This window comes from Miscanthus floridulus, chromosome 6, assembly GCF_019320115.1.
Source record: "Miscanthus floridulus cultivar M001 chromosome 6, ASM1932011v1, whole genome shotgun sequence".
NCBI lineage: Eukaryota > Viridiplantae > Streptophyta > Magnoliopsida > Poales > Poaceae > Miscanthus > Miscanthus floridulus.
Window position 1 is genome coordinate 111,885,110 of NC_089585.1, and position 20,705 is coordinate 111,905,814.

At 43.2% G+C, this 20,705-nt stretch overlaps 1 protein-coding gene and 2 pseudogenes across 1 annotated transcript; 2 read left to right on the top strand and 1 right to left on the bottom strand.

Annotated features, from left to right (window-relative positions):
- The first annotated feature begins 1,100 nt into the window (after window positions 1-1,100).
- On the top strand, window positions 1,101-9,167 carry LOC136456600 (glycerophosphodiester phosphodiesterase GDPD6-like). The gene is made up of 11 exons (XM_066456518.1): window positions 1,101-1,151; window positions 1,416-1,483; window positions 2,534-2,663; window positions 2,907-3,090; window positions 3,649-3,723; window positions 4,429-4,490; window positions 4,943-5,161; window positions 5,321-5,476; window positions 6,113-7,079; window positions 8,572-8,727; window positions 8,809-9,167. Exons 2-9 carry the CDS (start codon window positions 1,428-1,430, stop codon window positions 6,347-6,349), a joined length of 1,119 nt encoding a protein of 372 aa, XP_066312615.1. The 5' UTR covers window positions 1,101-1,151; window positions 1,416-1,427; the 3' UTR covers window positions 6,350-7,079; window positions 8,572-8,727; window positions 8,809-9,167.
- Window positions 9,168-12,534: 3,367 nt separating this feature from the next.
- On the top strand, window positions 12,535-15,877 carry LOC136456598 (exocyst complex component EXO70E2-like; annotated as a pseudogene).
- Window positions 15,878-15,986: 109 nt separating this feature from the next.
- LOC136456601 (uncharacterized) lies at window positions 15,987-17,691 on the bottom strand (annotated as a pseudogene).
- Window positions 17,692-20,705: the final 3,014 nt, after the last annotated feature.

The window sequence follows — 20,705 nt, forward strand, 5'->3', positions numbered from 1 at the left end:
GGACGGCGTTTTCGACATGAAAAAGGGCTACAGTTTGTTTTGTTCGCGACCCGGGAGTGACATGACAAGCCTGAACTTTCAAAAAATCATAACTCTTAAATATACATCGGATGAAGATGGTTTATTTATAAAATCTCGATGAGATCTACAAATTTCTAGTTTTGAGTTTTTTAATTTGAGGATGATAAGATGCTCAAAAAATATAAAATTTCAGCATCATAATAATTGCGTACCAGCGTTTGCCGCATTAAACAAAATATCTTTTTGTATGAAGTCAAATGAAGATACTTTTTATACCAAAATTCTAACTCTCAATGATACCTACAACTTTTAGTTTTGAGTTTTTATATCTGAGATTGTTAAGATGCTCCAGAAAATAATATAAAGTTTGAATGCATATTAATCGTGAACAGGGGCTTTTCGCCTCACGAAATTATATTTTTCTTGATAGGTATCAAATGAGGATATCTTTTATATTAAAGTTGTAGCTATTGACCGGCGAGATCTACACGTTTTTAGTTTTAAAATTTTATCATTCGAGATCGTTAAAATACTCAAGAAAATAATACAAAATTTAAGAGATATATTAATCGTGTACCGAAGCTTACTCTTTTTCCAAAAAAATCATATATTTCCATTTAATGTTGAATAAATACACTTTTTTATATGAAAGGCGATAGAGTTATTCCCAGAATATTCCGTCAACGGCGCCGGAAACGTATAAACGCACGTGTCTACTCCACCGTCGAGGAGTAGCAGACAGTGGGCCCTACCGGAGCAACGTGATGTTGTAGCCACCTGTCAGTGTCAGCGAACGGTAGGTGCGTTCGGCAATCTCATTGGTTGGGGCGGCCATTGATTTGGTTGGATTGTGGCTTCCGTTCCGTCAAGGGATTGACGATGAAGAAGCGATGGCGTGACAGAAAGAAAAAGCGGGGTTGTGGGAGCGAGGACGAGGAGAGAGCAGAGGCGCTCAGCACGGAGCGAGGTGCCGCGCGCCGTTTCCTCTTCTGCTCCACTGAAACCGGAGCATAGCAAGCTCGCTCGCTCCATATACAGCGGGGAGACGGGAACTCCAGCGAAGTGGAGCAAGAAGTTTGGGCGACAGGGGAAACCGAGGGAGCACCGCTGCACCATGCGCCCTTCTCTCTGTAAGTGACCCTCTCTCCCCCTCGATTCGTCGGCCCATCCTGATTTCTGAATGCTCGGCGCTCGGCGCTTGGCGCAGTGCCCAAATTTCAGCAGTTCATTCCGCGTCCTTGTTTTTATCCGTGCGCGATCGCCTTATAATTGTAAGGCGGGGGCTGCATCTGCATTGCGCTGAGCTAACTGTGGAATGGCCAGTTTGTGAATGACTGGCATGGTTTTTGTTGGTTCGTGATACGAAAATAAGGCAGTGAAGGGTACTTTTGCAGGGTGCGAGTGTGATGTGGAATGAGCTTGCTCTGAATTGCCTATCTGTTGCTATTCCGGTCTGTATCTGGTATGCCTTTCTGAGGTGGATATGTTGGATGAATGGGTATAGCGTGAATTAGCACCTTCTAGGTTGTTTAATAAGGAAATTGCTGGGTTGGTTGTGCTAATTAGATCATGATACTACCTAGTTTCACACTACTGATGAACATATACTCTGGTGTGTTCAGACTTGTTCAGTTGTTCTGATTTCATATCCTGCATATGTAGAAATCCGAGAGATGAATTGGCATGTTCCATTTTGAATCAATACTCCAACGATATTTGAAGACTTGATCTTGAGAGTGGTAACTTGTGACCCCTAGTAAACTGTGGATGGAGGAGCATGACAGATACAAAAGAAAGAAAACTCCAAAATTAATGGAGGGGAGAGGATTTTTTTCTTTCTTTTTGAACTGCAAAGGAATCTTACATTGACTAAGGTTCCAAAGCACAAACATGCGTATCCTTACATCCACGTGCAGAAGAAGTAGAAAACAAAGGCAGTGGCAGCTAGATTTATTCTTTCTTCTGTATTTTATATTGTGGTTCTCATCCTTACATCCACGTGCAGAAGAAGTAGAAAACAAAGGCAGTGGCAGCTAGATTTATTCTTTCTTCTGTATTTATATTGTGGTTCTCTCCATATAATTGACATTCTTGCATATTCTATCCATGTTGCTGCAACATGAATATCTTAAAAGATCTCCATGATAGAATCTTAATGTGCACCTGATGCCACATTTGTCTTAATGTATCTTCATTTGACAGCCTTGATCATATGTTCTAGGGTGGAAATCCTACCCAAAAAAAAACTAACCCCAAGCCATGGAGATGGCATGTAATCGGGCTGTTTTAACTATTAATACAATGGCATGCAGTTCTACTGCATGTTTGAGAAAAGAAATTGACATCCCTGATGCAATGCGTATTCGAACCATGACTAATGTTTCTGGATTGCATATGGCCTTAATCTATGTTGTAGCTAATAGTATACTTATCTCTAATTTATCTGCATCGATGTCCCTGGCAGATTGTGCACCTCTTTTTCTTCTGCTACTATTACATTGGCATTTGCTAGGCCTCTCTTTCCTCTGCCGAGTAAGACGAAGAATGAAGAGAAGAAACCCATACAGACGTTTCGACCATATAACATTGCTCATCGTGGCTCAAATGGGGAAATTCCCGAGGAAACAGCTGCTGCATACCTGGTACTGAGAAAATTGCGAGCACTATTGATCTGTAGCAGAATTCTATATTTCTATCTTGCCAAGGGAATAAGATGTTTTTGTGAAGCTGATGCACCTAAATGCTAGCTTTCAGATTATCAGATATCGATTAATGCAAAGGACTATTGAATTCACATATCACAAGTTTATAATTTTTCTAGCATGTGGACAATAAGGTATTCTAAATTGGAAAATCACATTTAACCAAAAGAAATCCTATTGCAGAGAGCTATTGAAGAAGGGGCAGATTTTATAGAGTCTGACATCCTTGCTAGCAAAGATGGGGCCTTGATTTGTTTTCATGATGTAACACTGGACGATACAACTGATGTTGCCAGGCGTAAGGAATTTGCAAATCGAAGAAGAACCTATGAAGTGGAGTGGTTTAATGTTACTGGATGGTTTGTAGGTTTGTATCTTACAACCAACCCTGATTTCTTCACTCCTTTTGTTATTACCGTTAATTTACATATCTGCTACATGAAATATAGTTAAGCAACAAGAAATAACAATGCATCCCTGCTGCGTTTTTTGACTCTAATTCAGAATTTATTACATGCTCATCTATACTGGAACACTATTTACATATAATATATTGACAGTTTCAACTTCATGTTACGTGGAGGGATGAAATGAGAATGACAAACTTATAAGCTTTTGGAAAGGAAAAAAAAACTAGATCTCTGGGGAAAGACCGCCCAACAGCTTTGATGTTAGGTAGATGCAAACCACTCCTGCGTCTAGAAAAGATCCTGAAGAGTGAAGGCTGCCTGCCCAGGAGGCACACCCTGCGCCTGCTGCTAAAAATAGTTTGCACAACTAGGGACCTTTTTTTAATGCAGAACCACGGGGAGCGCCCATGGGGGCTCGAACCCGGATCTGTGTGTCCCAAGGGATGCCCCCAGGCACCGCTCTAAGCTTATGTGTTCTTGATTATTTAAACTAATGTCGAAGTGTTGGTTTGCAGTGGACTTCACACTGGAGGAACTTAAAACACTTAAAGTGAAGCAGAGATACTCGTTCAGAGATCAACAATACAATGGTATGGATATCCTTCGCATGGATTTTGTTGTCAACTTGTCATAATTGTTTCATGCCACACTTCCTCTTCTATGACCATGCTGATGTGCTCCAACTCCAAAGAGCCTTGAATTGATTCTTGTCACATGCATGTGCATTTGCTGAAATGACCTGCTGCTGCCAGTTTATTTGCTTCTTACTGTAACTGCTATAAACTTGGCGATTAGCTGGAAATAATTAGTTTCATCACTCGCCAGCCAAAATATTCTGATTTTTCTCCTGAGGGAATATTCTGATATGTTTCTATGCACTGTAAACAACATACCCTTTTATTTATGAGTGCACAATATTCTAGGAAATCATAGGAATTTTGTTGTTTTAATTACTCAGAATGTATAGGATGTGGTTCATTGGTTCTTTTCTCAATAACATTTCTTCCCATTATCTGATACAATCTAGGATTCTTATTTGTTGATTTAACATAGTTATTTCTCTTCACCAAAGCAGGTATTCCATTTCCTTTACGAAACCCTTGTTTATTTAGAACTAGTACAGCTATATTATTTTGTGTTAGACTTTACTTGGCCTAAGAACACATTTGCATTAACTCGCATGGAAGATTGTTATTGGGGATTAATGATAGCAATCTATTATTTTCTTGTGATCTTGTCATTCAGGTATGTTTTTCAATCATCACATTTGAAGAATTCAATTTCAATTGCCCTAGATGCAGACAGAACTGTCGGCATATATCCAGAGATTAAAGATCCAGTTTTTATCAACAAGCATGTAGGTCCCCCAGTTCTCAAGACGAAATATGCACTTTATTTTGATACGTGGTATTCCTATAGTTTTGTCACTGCCCACAAAAAAACAATCTATTTAGATAGTATATATGAACTTTCTGTACATGATGATATCAAGCAGCTGGCTGCTGAGCTTATGAAAGTAACTGTTGTCTACCAAACAGAACAGGACTGAAGATGGTAGTTTATAAAGTTTTCTTTTTGTCACAAATGTAATTAAATTGCTATTATGTTTCCTTCTTCTGGCACATGGGTTATGACATCAATGCTGCAGATGATTATGCTTTTTCCTAAAAGTAGTTAGCATTGATACCCTTGACTACATGACCTGGATAGTGCCAAACGCTGTCAAAAAAAAAAATTTGACAATGTAAGGGGCTAATTTCCTCATTTTATGATTGTGTCATAATGAGTTTGTATTACTTCATTCACCAGGTCAAGTGGGCTGATGGAAAGAAGTTTGAGGACAAATTTGTGGATACCTTGCTTAAATATGGATACAAAGGTCAATATATGTCAGAGAATTGGCTGAAGCAGCCATTGTTTATACAATCCTTTGCTCCCACCTCCATTGTACATATATCAGATTTGATTGACTCTCCGAAGGTATTTTTGATTGATGGTATCACAGTGAGAACACAAGACACGAACCAGGTACTAATGTTTTGTAACAAGCTGTCACCCATTGTTCCAATGCTATGAAAGAAAAACAGTCTGGATAACAGAAATCAACCCCTGAGATTTTAGGGCTTGTTTAGTGCAACTCATTGGAACTGCCTTTGGATATTTACTTATTTCATTTCTCATTTGCAGTCATACTGGGAAATCACTTCAGATGATTACCTTGCATACATTAGTAAATATGTTGTCGGCCTTGGTCCGTGGAAAGATACTATTGTTCCAGCTTCAGGAAACTACTTGATGCCACCTAGTGATCTTGTCGCACGAGCACATGCTCATAATCTCCAGGTATGGCATTTGTTTGTATGCATTGTAATTATCTAAAGTTCAGACTTTACATGGATTATGGGTGAAGTAACCTATACTAATTGGACCACCTTCCATATGTTAACTGCTATCTTCAATGTTTTTCTGTCTAAATGCATCTGGACACTTCAGATAACCAGAAGGATCCTATAAAACATCATGGCTCTCTTGTAATTTTGGTCTCACGTGCATAAGTGCATTGACTAAAACTATGGACAATCACTGAGTGCATTGGGTTGGAACTACCACCTAGCTAGCAACACCTGCATTGACAACTCACATCGCTCTCTTTCTTTTGGGAAGGCTACTTACAGCTGTGTCCTGATCCTCACTCGTGTCCTATGTGTTGAACTGGGAGGGCTGCCTTCCTTTCTTCAAAAAATGGATAAGAGCTACCTAATAACAGGTGGTCTGCTTCAGTAAAACTTTGGTTGAATTACTCAAATTGGCTCATTAAGCTTGTGTTTAGTTATGCATTATGGTGCAAACTTTACGCTGCAAAAAGGACACGTGGATCAAATTGTCACACTGCTACAGGCCACGTTTTTTACGCATGTTTTATCCCACTGTGCACTTGTTCCACCGAAGCATGTTAAACTGCATTGTGGTGTTGTGCAGGTACATCCATATACGTACAGGAATGAGAACCAGTTCCTGCACTTCAACTTTCATCAAGATCCCTACACTGAATACGATTTTTGGATAAACACTGTGGGGGTTGATGGACTGTTTACAGATTTCACTGGAACCCTTCACCGGTACCAAGAATTGACGTCCCCGCACCCGAAGGATGAAACTGCAAATAGCCTCCTAGTAAAAATTAGTCAAATGATCTCAGCATATGAAGGTCTCTGACCACTACAATGTTGCTGAAAATTGTTTGTACTTTTGTTAATGGGTCTGTAAGACTACACGATCCATTCATCACGGTGCACCGTGACTGTGACCTTGCAAGGTTAAATAAACGAGTTGTTTTTTGTGGGGACTTGTTAGCACGAGTCATACTCTCCATCAAAGCCCTTAATACCTGGGACAAATTTCTAGAATGGGAATAATTGTTTCTCGGAAGGTATTGAAACCGTAGCATGGTTCAGCGTCCCAGGATTGCAAGTTGGTGTGTGCTCGTATCATATCATTATATTTAATACCAGTTGAATTGGTCTCGGAACTGGATATTAGTGATTGCACAGTTGACCTACAATTGTACTTGCCATTGCCAGAGTGTTGAAATGCGACTGGAAATTAGTGGTTCGGCCTTCGGCGGGTACCGTCGCAATTCGGCAATGTGGCATGTCCCTATCTGTCCTCACTGGGAAGGAACCAGTCTTCCCTCTAGATAAACGCTCTTGTCACCAATCGCAGTGTAGAGGAGGATAACCCACGACAAGAGGGCTCTGAAAAGCTTCAGGTGTGGGAGCCATTGAAGGGATAACGAAGATTTTAAGGCCACACAACGCCATTGAAGGGATAAGAAGAATTTTAAGGCGACACAACCTAGAGAAGGCAGAATGGAAACGGCGGCAGCGGCGGGCGGCTGTAGCCCGGCTGCCGGAGTGCGGCTCCGCCGGTGGACTGCTCATCATTGGTAATGTCAGTTTTTCCGATCACTCTTATCCTCTGTTATGCTGCCTATGTAACGCGCTGCACACCATGCATGGCTCTCTTTGTTGGTTCATCGGTCATTGCAGGGCCAAGTGCCCAACATGCCAATTGCCATAGCACACTAGTTTAACTAACAGACTGGAGACAGAAATGAAGGATTATCAAAGGAATTTTATAGGAATGTGATTGCGGCGTTTTGATGATGTCACTCGTCGTCCTTTGGATCGAAGGAACGAAACATACCGTTCCTTTGGAAAGTGTAGCGTTGCTTCACAAAATGCGGCGACCAAAACATTCTCGCAGAAGCTCGAGTAACATATGTGCGAGAGAGATAAAATGGTGGTGAGGTCAAGGCACGATAAGCTGGAAGATACGGTTGGAACTAACCCGTCGGCACTCGCCCCTCTCGTCGCCTTCTGGCCGAAGACGTAGCTGTGGTCTGTGGAGGATGACATGATGCTGTGCAGCACCTTGATGGAGAAAGAAGAACATGTACTGAAGGAAGCCACCGGCCACGATGGAGTCCTCCAAGAACGGCGGAGAGGGTGTGCCGCGATGGAGTTTTGGAAGAACGAGAGAGAGTGGATAGCGATAGGAGAGAAGGTGCGGATAAGAACAAACGGATGAGTAGTGAATAAATTGATTTTTTTTTTGTTTTTTTTACAATATTTTTTTTGTTTGGTTGATATTCTTTTGACAACTACTAGTTTGATTGATATTAGGTAACCATAGTTCCGAACACCACTCTTTGGCTTTCCTATATTTTTCATTTCTTTCTCCGGGCATCCCTATTTTATTCATGGTTTCATATCATTCCCATTGTTTTCTATTCTTTCGTTCTTATTATGGCCTGGATTGTGACGGCTTCGGTAGGAGATTTTGCAGAGTTTTTTAATTGGCATCTTGAACAGGTCATATAGTCAGCTTGATCATATATAATTATTCATGTTTGTGTAACTAAAACAGCACTGCTGGACTGCTGGAAGTCTTAGATGACTTTCCAAGGAATATGTATAATATTGTAGCATGGCAAGAGCCGGCTACGATTTCATCATCATCTCGGATAGTTCCTTTCGAATTTGACTGATTGCGTGCGCAACCTTTTGACAAGGACTTACAAACTTGGCAAGAAAGAACCCCAGTGCAGTTGTTAACCGGAGTAGGTAACTTATGACTTTCATTCACTAGACGCGGACTGCAGCTTCCCATGATCCCACAATGGAAAAAAAGGTCTGCCATGATCCCCAACGAAATCCACACCTGGCAATCCAAACAGATTTCCACTTTTGAATTGGACAAACCCTTGGTGAGGGAGAAAAAACAGAGCAAACTTTCTAGATCACATGGTGGGAAAGTCCTGCATATGGAAGGAACGCTTTTCCATCAGTAGTCAAACAGTGCTACCACTTCAACGTTTCTCAGTAACCGTGCACAAGTGCACGTCCATCTACACCTGACTTGTCTCCTCAATGCAGGCAGAAGGGCGTCAGTGCTGCTGCCCCGCCGGCGGCGCTGGCAGAAGAAGGCGTTCGTGGGTGGTGCCGCGAGCTTTTGCGCGGCCTCGTTGAAGCGACCACCGAGAATTCAAGGCCACGGAAACCAGGGTCCAAGTCTTGCCACGGAAATAGAAAGTAAACATTTTGTCATACTCCCGTATTACTCTATACCTAATAATAACCAACCGGCCATGATCATCATTTTGTTGGTTATAGGTTTGTGCTGCACGGAGGAGACGAGCGGACATCCAGTCGGACATGTACGTGCTGATGGAGCCCGGCATGGACGAGGAGTTCGTGTCCAGGGAGGAGCTGGAGGAAAGGCTCAAGGCCTGGCTGGAGAACTGGCCTGGGGACGCCTTGCCCCCGGACCTTGCCAGGTTCGACACGGTCGACGCCGCCGTCTCGTACCTCATTAGGTCCGTGTGCGTGCTCGAGATCGACGGAGAGGTTGGATCCGTGGAGTGGTACCAGGTCGAGTTGGACTAGTTGGCGCACCTGGATTGTATGGCTTATCACCGAAAGTTTCACGGAACAACAAAACCAACCTTGGAATAGAGGTTTATTTGGAATGACTTATTTGCTGATTTTGTATTGAAAAAAAGTAGAAGCAGTTTCAAATGCAAAACTTATGATTAGCTTCTCTCATAAGCACTCCTGTTCATTCAACCGAAAACCAAGAAACTGCGAGATCTGTTTTTAAGGCAAGATCGTAGCCCTCACAAACCTTGGTTGCTCGTTGGCGACGCTAGCCATCTAGGAGCAAAGCTCCAAGAATACCAAATGCTTTACAACTGAAACTTGATGTTGGCACGAAGTGCCCAAGGCCTGCTTGGCTCTCTATTGCTCACATACGAGCTCAATCTAGGCTCAAATCTTGATCTCCAATTCAATGGATATGACTAAGTTCACTCAAGTCCCACAAAGGGTGAATTGAAAGCTCTCTCTAGACTTTTGTCGGTGTATATGGACGTGGAAAAACTTCGGCAACCTATCAAAGCCTATGGGAGAGGGTATAAATAAACGTCCCACAAAAACTAGCTGTTTGGCACCTAATCTGTCAAAATCGGCCTAGCCGATTTGGCAAAACCGACCTAGTCACTTTTTCAAACACACTAGCCATTGCACTGCTAAAACAATAGAACTGGCCTAGATGGTTTGGGAAACCGGCCTAACTTGGTTTTTCCAGCCTCCTCTCAAACAACTCCCTCAACTACGCTAATCACTCAGATTTCTCGCTTAAATTGTTCTTAGCACTCCTAGCCATTCTAGGCCACATCTAGCACCAAGTGTTGCATCCCTCTTAATAGTATGGTAACAATATACATAAGAATTAAAGATTCACAATTAATACCACTTGAGCTTGTCGTTCTTCATATATTGTCACTTTCTCAACTTTGATCGGCATTGAACACCTTCATTGTCTTGAGCTATGACTTTGAATTTCTCCATCTATTTGGTCAAGACTATGCTTTTTCATCCAAATTCTCCTTTCCAAGTAACTCAACAATGATTTGATCCTCTACATTAACATGACTCTTCATAGCTTGATTAGTACATCGATTCAAGGTAAGTACTTTCTTCTTCACTTTCGCCATGGTCCCTCGGTCGTCAAGTCGTCACTTGTCATTCACCTTCGCTTAGTACCCTCGAAGTTCTTTTCTTACTATCTTCACCCTATCAAGCCATCAAGTCACATCTTGCTTTGAATAAACTTTAAGCACACATTAAATACTATTTCATTATATTGTTGTCTTCTGCTTGAACTAGATTGTTTTAATGAGCTTCTTCTCAATGATCTTTATTTATGAACCATTCAAGCACTGACAATTAACCATCAATATGAAAATCATTTCATCATCTTGATTAGAATAGGCATGCTTTAAGAATAAGAACATTCCATATGCAAATTCTCATGTCTCATCTACACTTGACGCGTACACGATTTTATCACTATAATCTTGGACTCATTTATCAGTTATATCATTTGCTTCACAATATGAGCCCAATCACAATAGTACGTGGGACTAAATGCTTGCAAATCTCATAAAATACATTAGTATCTTAATCGTGTTGTCATTTAATCCGTAAAAAGCCCACTTAAGGTCTAGATGTACTTACACGTGCAGAAAAAAATATGGGAGAGGTACACTGCAAAGCCAAAGTAACATTTCTAGACAGGGCAAAACTTAGCGTCACTAGTAGAGAATAGACCTTTCATCCAAGCCAAAATGGGCTCTAGTCCCGATATTTTTTGCGTCCGGGACTAGAGAGACCTTTAGTCCCGGTTGATGTCTCCAACCGGGACTAAAGGTCCCTGCCCAACGGCTACTGCGCTCGGCACAGTGGCAGGAGACCTTTAGTCCCTGTTGGAGACATCAACCGGGACTAAAGGTCCCCCGATGGGTTAGTTTAAAAGGGAAGCATCCCATCCATTGTTAGATGTGTTGTGTAGGTGGGGTGGTAAGCTACGCGCGAGGCAATGCATGAGGTCTTGTGTTTCGAATCTCACGGGACGCAGCGGTGGGAGGCATTATTTTTTTTAAAGCTGAGAGGACCTTTAGTCCCGGTTCCTGACCCGGGACTAAAGGGAGTCCCGGATGCTTGCTCTCCCGGGTGAGAAACCGGGACTAGAGGGGGGTTCCCCATCAAGAGTAAAGTCCATCTCTGTATTAGTGCGTTAGGCTATGATAGAAGGATAGTAGCTTCAAAGCTCCTTCATCTATGTGTCCTGTCACTTTTTCCTGAAGCCAACCTCCATATTAAGCCTGAGCTAGGCTTAGCTTTAATAAATAGATCCAAACAGGAGGACAACCAAGAATGAAAAAAGTACTTACCGCATGATTTGCTACGGCCAATAGGCTACAACACGCTAATGATGTAACAACACCAGTGAAGAGCGTAAGACTGAGGCCCTATTTGAATCTCGTGACCTAAAGTTTTAGCTAGTAAATTTTAGACCACTTTAGTTCTTAGGAGGTCTAAAATACCGTCTAAAGTTTAGACCATCTTACAATGCTTTAGACCACACAAGTGAGCTAAAGGCCCCGTTCGGCTTGGTGAAACTTGGCTGAAAGTGACTGAAAAACACTGTTCTAGCTGAATTGTTGTGAGAGAAAATATTGTTCTGGCTGAAAAACAAGCTGAATAGTGTCATTTTTAAGGTAAGACGGATGGGGCCAAAGTGGTCTAAAGTTTTAGTAGTCAACTTTAGTCAACTGAACTTTAGACCTGAGAATTCAAACATATCCTAAATCATTTAGTAGCTCTAATAAAAAAATAATATTATTTCGGAGAGTTGCTCTATTTTAGGTGGCTAAGTTTTTTAAAAGTTTCAGCTAACAACTCACAAGAACGACCAGTACAATTAAAAAGACGACTCATAAGAGATACATAGTAATAAACAATTTTTCTATAGCCAAACAATGACAAAATTATATAGTACCTGGTGGCAACAACAACAAATCAGACACCTCAGATATGGAAAAAATAGTTATTTAGGTTAGGACTAAGTCAAACTTTTTAAATTTTGACTCAATTTATAAAAAAAATATTATCAACATTTGTATTTTTAAATGAGGTATTATGGTAATATATTTTGTGATTCGTTCTTATATGTATCTAGTTATTTGATATTTATATTGACACCTAAAAACAATAATAATATTTTTTTTAACCGAGTGAGTAATTTGCTCACCACATTTGGAGAGCTGGTGGTGGGTAGTCGAGTAGATTAGTCAGTCACCCGTACGGTCAGGCAGCAGCGCAAGCCAACTCCCTTCCCTCATCCCGTTTCCGCGGAACAAGTGCGAAGCTCGCCCTTCACTCCGTTTCCGCGGAACGGTCGCGTTTCCCGTTGGAACGGAATGCCGCGGCCTGTCGTCCTTGACTCCTTCGGCGAGAGGGAGGGAGGGAGGGACGGACGGACAGCAACAGGGACGAGCGAGCGAGAGGGAGGGAGGGACGGACGGACAGCAACAGGGACGAGCGAGCGAGAGCCCCGGCACCACGGCATCCCGTTCCAATTGCGTCCGCTGACCATCCCCATCCCCATCCCCTCATCGGTGTCTCCTCCGCAGTCCGCAAAGCCCCCTTCCCTCCCGTCGCCGTCGCTTCCCTCGGGTTGACTTGACTTCTACAGCTCCACACACCTCCACTGACCTGACCACAACACCCCAATAATCGTACTCCGTTCTCTTCTCTCTCTCTCTTTTGTACTTTGCGCCTCTCTTTCTCTTCCCCCGCGAGCCTCTCTTCCTCGCTCCGCTCTTGCCTCCTGGGCGAGTTCTGAATCTGGGATTGCGGCGGTCCCGTGGGCGAAGAGCAGCAGCTCTTCGGTGCCGGTGGTGAGTCTCTTCTCCTTCCTCTGTAAAGGTTTCTTGCATAGTTTCTTACCATGTGTTTTATACTCTTATTATGTGCTTTTGAGTGCTAGTTAGCTTTCGCTCCAGTTTGGTTTCGCTTTAATAGAGATATTTATGGTGAAGCTATTTGAGTTTTTTTTCCTAGGGACCTTTTTCCCCAACAAGTGTTCTTAGACTCTAGCTACTGTGACGATTTCCCCCCTAATTGACTAATATAAGAACCAATAAGTTCATCTGCTAAACATTACTACCTCTCGGTGGGTATTACCCCGTTCCACATATTGAGATCATCAGCTGTTCTTAGAAATAAGAGGACCGCCCTGTTCCTGCTGTTCAACAAGAGCAACAACAACAACATAGCCTTTCAGTCCCAAGCAAGTTGGGGTGCTGTTCAACAAGAGCAAATTAGATTATTAAGCCTTCGGGCTGGTGGAATCTTATATGATCAAATTTCTCCACTGTTTTTCTTAAGAAAAAAAAAGGGAAGAGAGGTGTAGGTAACTAGTCTGTATTTGCTCTAGTCTCTGTCACCTTTAACTGTGATGTTACCTTTATCTAGTTTTTTTTTTCAATTTCTGTTTACCTTTGATTTTTACATGGCTGTGCTTGCAAGTTTCAAAGTTTGCTGCTTGAGCATCATATGTTTGATTTTCGCTAATTCATGCTTAATTGTCTATTTCCATCTATTTGGCATGATTATCTTTACTACTTTGCGTAACTAGCTTTCCCAAATTCAAGTCTGAACTTTGAAATATTGGAGCTGGACCTGATCTTTGTGTTAACCATATGATGCAGGGAAGGTCCATAATATGATGGCTGCAGAGTTAGTTAAGCAGTTTTCAAACAGTACTCTGGGAGAAGATAATGAGATATGCGATGTTAAACAAGCGCTTAAGACCTTGAGAAAGAAGATTCTTAGTTTGGATTTTGACAACTCCGTGCATGTCCATGATCCACAGGACTCATTTGAGTACTTGGAAGTACTTGCGCAAAATCAAACAACTGTCTGAAAAGTTAAGGACCTACCCTGGTGGAGAAGCCAAACAGCTGGATGAACTCACTGTGTATGCAGATGACCTTTCTGAAATGGCAATGGCAAGACTCGAAGAGGAATTTGTTTATCTTCTTACACATTACAAACAGTCATTAGAACAGGAGGTTCTCTCTTTCGGTCTACAGAGGATGGTAGTGCGGAAGACTTTTCAAGCAGCTCATTTAGTGAGGAACAATCGGAAGGGAAGGAAACACCAAATGACATCAGTGGAGGACCAGAATATTTTGTGCCTGATTTAATTCAACCTGGTGCACTCTCTGCTGTCAAGTCCATTGCTAAATTCATGTTCCTGAATGGCTATGATAAGGAGTGTTGCCAGGCTTATATAAACTCACGGCAGAGTGCGATAGATGAGTACTTTGGGTCTCTTCGTCTGGAAAAGCTCAGTATAGAGGGAGCTTATGAACACTAGTTGGAACAAGTTGAATTCATTAATAAAGAGATGGAACCGGGCAATGAGGGTTTTTATTCGAGTATATCTTGTAAGTGAGAAACGTCTTAGCAAACATGTCTTTGGTGAACTTACAGATTCAACTGCAGACTTGTGCTTCTCTGAGATTTCATTTAACTCAGTTATACAACTTCTGAGCTTTTATGTATCTGTAGCAATTGGTCCCCCAAAAACAGAAAAGCTATTTCGATTGCTTGATATGTATGATGTCCTGGAAGATCTTCTCCCTGAAGCTGAATCCTTGTTTGAATCAGGATACGATGATATGATCCTGAATGAGTATCATGAAGCACTACTGCAACTGGGAGAATCTGCAAGGAAGACATTTGCAGAATTCAAGTATGCCATCCAATCATACACTTCATCAAGTGCAGTAGCTCGTGGAGAAGTGCATCCACTTACAAAGTATGTTATGAACTACATAAGGGCTCTCACAGCATACAGCAAAACTCTTGATTCACTTCTCAAGGACACAGATCGAAGATGCCTGTCTTCTGACATTCAGTTGATGGCAAACTCATATCCTAATTTCACGGCAACAGCTTTGCATCTACAGTCTGTTACTGCAGTTTTGGAGGCAAATCTTGAAGCTGGGTCTAGATTGTACAGAGATGATCGATTGCAGAACATCTTCATGATGAACAACATCCACTACATGGTTCAGAAAGTCAAGAACTCGGATCTCAAAAGCTTGCTTGGTGATGACTGGATCCGGATTCATAACAGGAAATTTCAGCAGCAGCAGGCTATGAGATATGAGAGGGCGTCATGGAATAATGTTTCTCTCTTACCTCAGTGATGATGGCTTGTGTGCTGCTGGTGATGCTGCTTCTCGCAAAACAATCAGGGAGAAGATAAAAAAATTTCAATCTGTCCTTTGAAGAGGTTTACCGAGTTCAGACAGCATGGTCTGTCCCAGATGACCAACTTCGCGATGATGTCCGGATTTCAATATCACTGAAGGTTATACAGGCCTACAGGACGTTTGTGGGAAGATATTCAGGCTTTCTTGATGGCACAAGGCATCGAGAATCGTTACATAAAGTACAGGGCCAGAGGATTTGGAGACACTTTTGCTAGATCTTTTTGAAGGAACTCAAAAGACACTGCAGTGAGTGTAAAGCTTGAACCAATTCTTGAAGAAGAGATGCCTCAGTCCCCTCCACCTGATTTTGGTTTCCTTCTTTGGTTTGTAATGGTACTGTTGAATGAGTAAACTGATGTCCTGTTCTGCCAAACTAGCATGATTATGCCTTTTCTTGTGGCCTGTCTTGCTGCCTAGCATTCCTTTGCTCATGACATTGTAGAAGTACATATCATGTTAGAGATAGCATTCTACTGTTCCCGAAACTTTGGTGACGGAGTGTATAGTTTCTGAATGTTTTGGTAGTGATACAGTAATTCTTCATTCCTGAATCCTGATCCATTTAATAATTTGGCTCCATTAAAATGAAGGATATGTGTTGGTCTAACCAGTTCAGAATCGAATGTCCATAAGGTCTGAAAGGAGCTCTTCACAGCTGATGGGTTCAGTGAAGAGTGAAACCATTTTTTTTTTTGGAAGATCAGAATGAAACCAATTCGTCACACTATCGATGTTTAATAGAAAGTCCCAACCAAAATTAAAGAAATTAATCAAGCTCCCCATTCCCCATATCTATTGTACTCTGTACATGAGTTAACCATGTAGTCCCCTGCAGTTTAAATCAGAAAAAGAAAACGAGAGATGAAAGAACACATAGAACTGCCGCCACCCCTAATAATTAAAAAAGAAAAAGAAATCCCTGGATGAATGAATTTCTATGTCCTCCAATGAATAAGTGGAATCAAACGCTAGCCCATCACTTATTCTGATCTTCGAACGTCCTTCTTGAGGTCGGGCCGGCGGCAGGAAGTAGTCCGTGGTGAGGCCGTGCACATTGAAATCGGCCTCCTCCACCGTCCACGTCTCCTCCAGCTTCCGCTTGTGGTTGACGGATCCCTCGCCGTAGCGGAAGAGCGTGACGTTGGTGTGGCCGCCGTGCGCGATGTTGATGCCGTCGATGTAGCGGTAGTCGGAGATGACGGACTCCATGCTGGTCTCCCAGAAGATGTTCTCGCTGCGGGCGGTGGCCCTTGCCGGACTTCATGCGGAGCAGGTGCGAGTCCTCGAGCTGGATGAGCAGCCCCGTGCGCTGGCTGAAGTAGCCCACACACCGTGTGGTGGATGATGTCGACGCCGAGCGCTCCGCGCCCGCAGCGTCGCGGCGCAGGCCTCCAGCTTCAGGATGAAGCACTCCTCGTTGTTGAGGACCTTCTCGCCTATGCACCCGCGTCCGAGAAGAGGTTCGCGATGGAGCGTGGATCCAGGCCCTGCAAAGATAAAAGGAGCACGGTCGAAGATGCATCTGGCTGAACGCTATCCTCTGCATGCCTTGCCAGCACGTGCCGCCTTTGGTGCTTCAGTTACCTGGAGAGAGCGGCGGAGGGGCGGGGCGGGCCGCGCGAGATGTGGGAGTGCTCGGCGGCGGACTGACGCCACGCGATCATGCCGTCGCTGCCGGCGCTCATCTTGTGGCCGGCCATTATGAGCTCGAAGAACCAGACCTCGGGTGTCTTCTGCCAGAGCACGAAGCCGCCGACCTCGGCGCGGCCCTGCGCGGCGGCGGTGGTGACCGTCTGGTCGCCGAGGTGGAACTCGGACGCGCACATCCGCACCTTCCCCACGGCGTACATGCTCCGCAACCCCCCTGCAGCGCCGCCTGCCCGCCCGTCGCCGCGATGTACTGCTGGATGATGTACTTGGCTGTCGACGCTTGCTTCAATCGATCATTCATCAAGCAACCGAGTCACGATTTTCCGTGCGCGCGTAAAAACGTAGCATATGCATGCCACGGCAGACGCGCGTGCATGGCAGGATGATGGGTGGGTGGCTTACGATAGAGGAGTCACGGATGGAGCGGCTGAAAGCGCGATCGTGGCGGGACGGGGCAAGGGATGAGCGGCGACCCGACGACGTTGAGGAACAGCTGGAGCTCCGCGGTGGCGGAGGCAGCCCCGTTGACGGTGGCGCGATCGAAGGCCTGGTTCTTGAGGCCAGGCAGCGCATGTTGGCGCCCCCGGCGCCACGGCGCTTGTCGGCGCCGGGGGCGTTGATGAGGCATCTCATCGGGGATGGGCACCTCCAGCACGGTGTCCAGGGAGTCGTCGCGGTCCAGGTTCGGGCACAGCTTCCTCATGACACGGCCGCTGCGTCGTCGCGCCGCGCATCAATGCCGCAGATCCGTGGAGAATAAGCTGACGGAGAAGCAACCTGGGGGCAGCAGGGCGCTAAACTAGCGCCGCGTGCTTGCCGGAGACACGGACACGGGATTGATGAGAAGAGAGAGAGAGAGAAACAAGTTGGAGAAGGAAGGCCAGGAACCGGCCGGAACATGTAGATGGTGGCAAGGCATGCATTGGAAGCGAGGAATAAGTGGATCGCGCAAACGACGGGGGGCGCGGTATTGTGAGGAGCTAGTGCTCGAGCCTAGAGGTGCGCGGGAACTACAGGTAGAGCTTTGGTGGCTGGACGCGTTTACTCCGTAAAAAAAAAAAACGATTTGGCAGTAATGGTATAAATTTTTTTAGAGACTGTTGGTGATGGAGCTGCTCCAGTGACTTGCTCAGGAGTCCAGAGACTAGCCGCTTCTATAAATGGAACAGCAGATGCGGCTGGTCATACGAGCCGCCCTAACAAATGGTTCGAATTTATAAGGACGGCTCACTCATCAGCTGTCTCCGGTATTGCTATTTGTAGGGGTAGCTGATGATTGAGCTGTCTCTACAATGTCCACGTATAAATACCTCCGATTTGTAGGACGGCTCCATCACCAGCCGCCCCTACAAATGACTCACACATAAAGCAACAAAAATACTATACAACACACATATGTTTTAGCATAAAAACACATGGATTTTCTCTCTCTTTTTAACTGTGGGCAGCCACCGTGGTCCGTGGATATGGCCACGTAGCCCCGCTCCCCGCCCCACTCGCTGGCCGGACCAATAAGCGACCGTGCGTTTCAAAATTTAAAGACCTGACGAGGCAGTCAAATCAAGCGAAGATCTCCAGTCAAGCGATTTGTCCTCTTGTCTTTGCATAGAAAAAATTGTTTCTTGTAATATGTAGATCTGTGAATCTGTGATCTTGTGATTGTGATTGTTTGGAGGTAAAAGAAGGCTGGAGGTAGAAGAAGACTAGAGATAAAAGGAGGATGGAGGTTGTTGGATCTTAATTCTATGATGTAAAAAAATCATGTGTTGAAACTGCATAAAACACATGGTTGTTGGATAGACAGACTCTAAAGCAAACTGCAGCACCTTCTTCTCCTCGGGTCATTCACCCCAACCCGTGAAAGAAAGGTGGGAGGTCTTAGGCACCTCCTAAAAATTGCTCTACTAAAGAGTGAAGGTTTTGGTCTCAAATTCTTTGGTGGAGGTTGTAAACGGTAAAAAATATTATTCCACATTGTTTTTGAAGTTTTAATGGTTGGTTAGTGAGTAATTAGAGTTTGCTTTTCTCTCTCTTCTATGGTGCTTAAGCTACTTATGAAGCAAATTAGACCTACGTTTTGAATGTACTATAGTAAATTAGGGAGGAAAACAAGATCATATCCTTATTTGGTCCATATTTCTTAATTTTAGTGAATAATTAGTTAATTTTATGGATGTTTCATGTGCATGTAGATCTAGATCTAAGGTTTGGTTTTTTTTATTAATTTTGATTTTGTAAATTTGTGTTCAATGAAATTAGACTAGGGTTTGCATGAAAGATATTGGGTAAAATATAATTGTTGCTAATTGATATCTTTAAAATTATTTATTGTAATCAACAAATGTGTATTTTAATTATTTATGGATAAATGGGACATTAATTAATTTTCTTCTATGGTGTGGTTGTATGCTTTATGTAATTATATTTGATTTATATTCATATATATCTGAAGTATATATAATTATTCTCAAGTAATTATTAATTTGATTCATTTTATATATCTCTGAATAAGTAGTCCTTTATGTTTGTTTTGTTGTTGTTGTAAAAGATAGAGTACAAGAACTCTTGGATATATGGTTCGTTAAGATTCAAGGTAGGTTTTCGTAAAGAGGTGGACAAATTTATTGATGTCGTAAAGAAGCATGCAACGACGTTGATAGAGAATAATGATACAATTATTTATCCCTGTAAAGATTGCAGGAACCATATGACATGGACAGATATGACTATTATCAGATCACATTTGATTATGCGAGGATTTATTGAGGACTACACAATGTGGATTCATCTTGGTGAAACAGTTATTGTTAACGACGAGGATGAGGAGGAATACCACGATGAAACCATAGAATCCATGTCCCAATATTCAACAGAGCTTGATGCACAAATGGTTCAAAGTTTGGCAATGAACAAGGTGATGATGCTGGAGGTTTGGATGGTAACAACGAAGGTGGTGCCAATAATGATGGTGGAGCACATGTTGGAGATGAAGATGATTTGGAGGATATAATTTGAGCCCTTGGACTAGAGATTTTACTTAATAGCCCGAAAGATCTAGAAAATTTAGAAAGGATGATAAAAGCATCGAAGGAGACTGTGTATGGTGTTGAAAAGGGTTGTCCGACACATTGGACATCGCTACATTTGTGCTTGAGCTACTCATCCTGAAGACTAAGTACGGCTGGTCAGACTGTAGTTTCAATGATCTATTGCATCTCCTGTCTTGAGTGCTGCCACAACCAAACCCAGTTCCCGCCAACACATACCAAAGAAGGTCATAAGTCCATTGATAATGGGGGTTGAAAAAAATCCATGCATGCCTCAACCACTATATACTTTTTCGTGGCGAAACGTTCAAGTCACTGGATAAATATCCCCGGTGTGGGACCAGCTGGTACAAGAACAATAACCTTTACGGTGGGGACGAAGCCTCCACAGAAAAAAGAGAAATAAAAGGGTATAAAAAAGGTGGTACAAGAATCTCAGCCCCCAGAGGACACTCCATTAGACAACGATGCAAAGTAGAGAAGAATTCATGCCTTGGTAATGTGGTACCTGTCAGTGACCGACCGCTTGAGACATATCTTTCTAAACCCTGAGAAGCCACACTCATGACATGGTGGGATGATGAGCGCAAGGTGGATGATGATAAGATTGCACACCCGGCTGACTGTAGTCAGTGGCAAAGGTTCGATGAGAAGCATAAAGAATTCAACGATGACCTAAGGA

Coding starts and splice junctions, on each gene's coding strand:
- LOC136456600 (XM_066456518.1), top strand. CDS start 1,428: ATGTGGAATGAGCTTGCTCTGAATTGCCTATCTGTTGCTATTCCGGTC. Junction 3,091..3,648: donor TGTTACTGGATGGTTTGTAG/GTTTGTATCTTA, acceptor GTTGGTTTGCAG/TGGACTTCACACTGGAGGAA. Junction 5,162..5,320: donor GAACACAAGACACGAACCAG/GTACTAATGTTT, acceptor TCTCATTTGCAG/TCATACTGGGAAATCACTTC.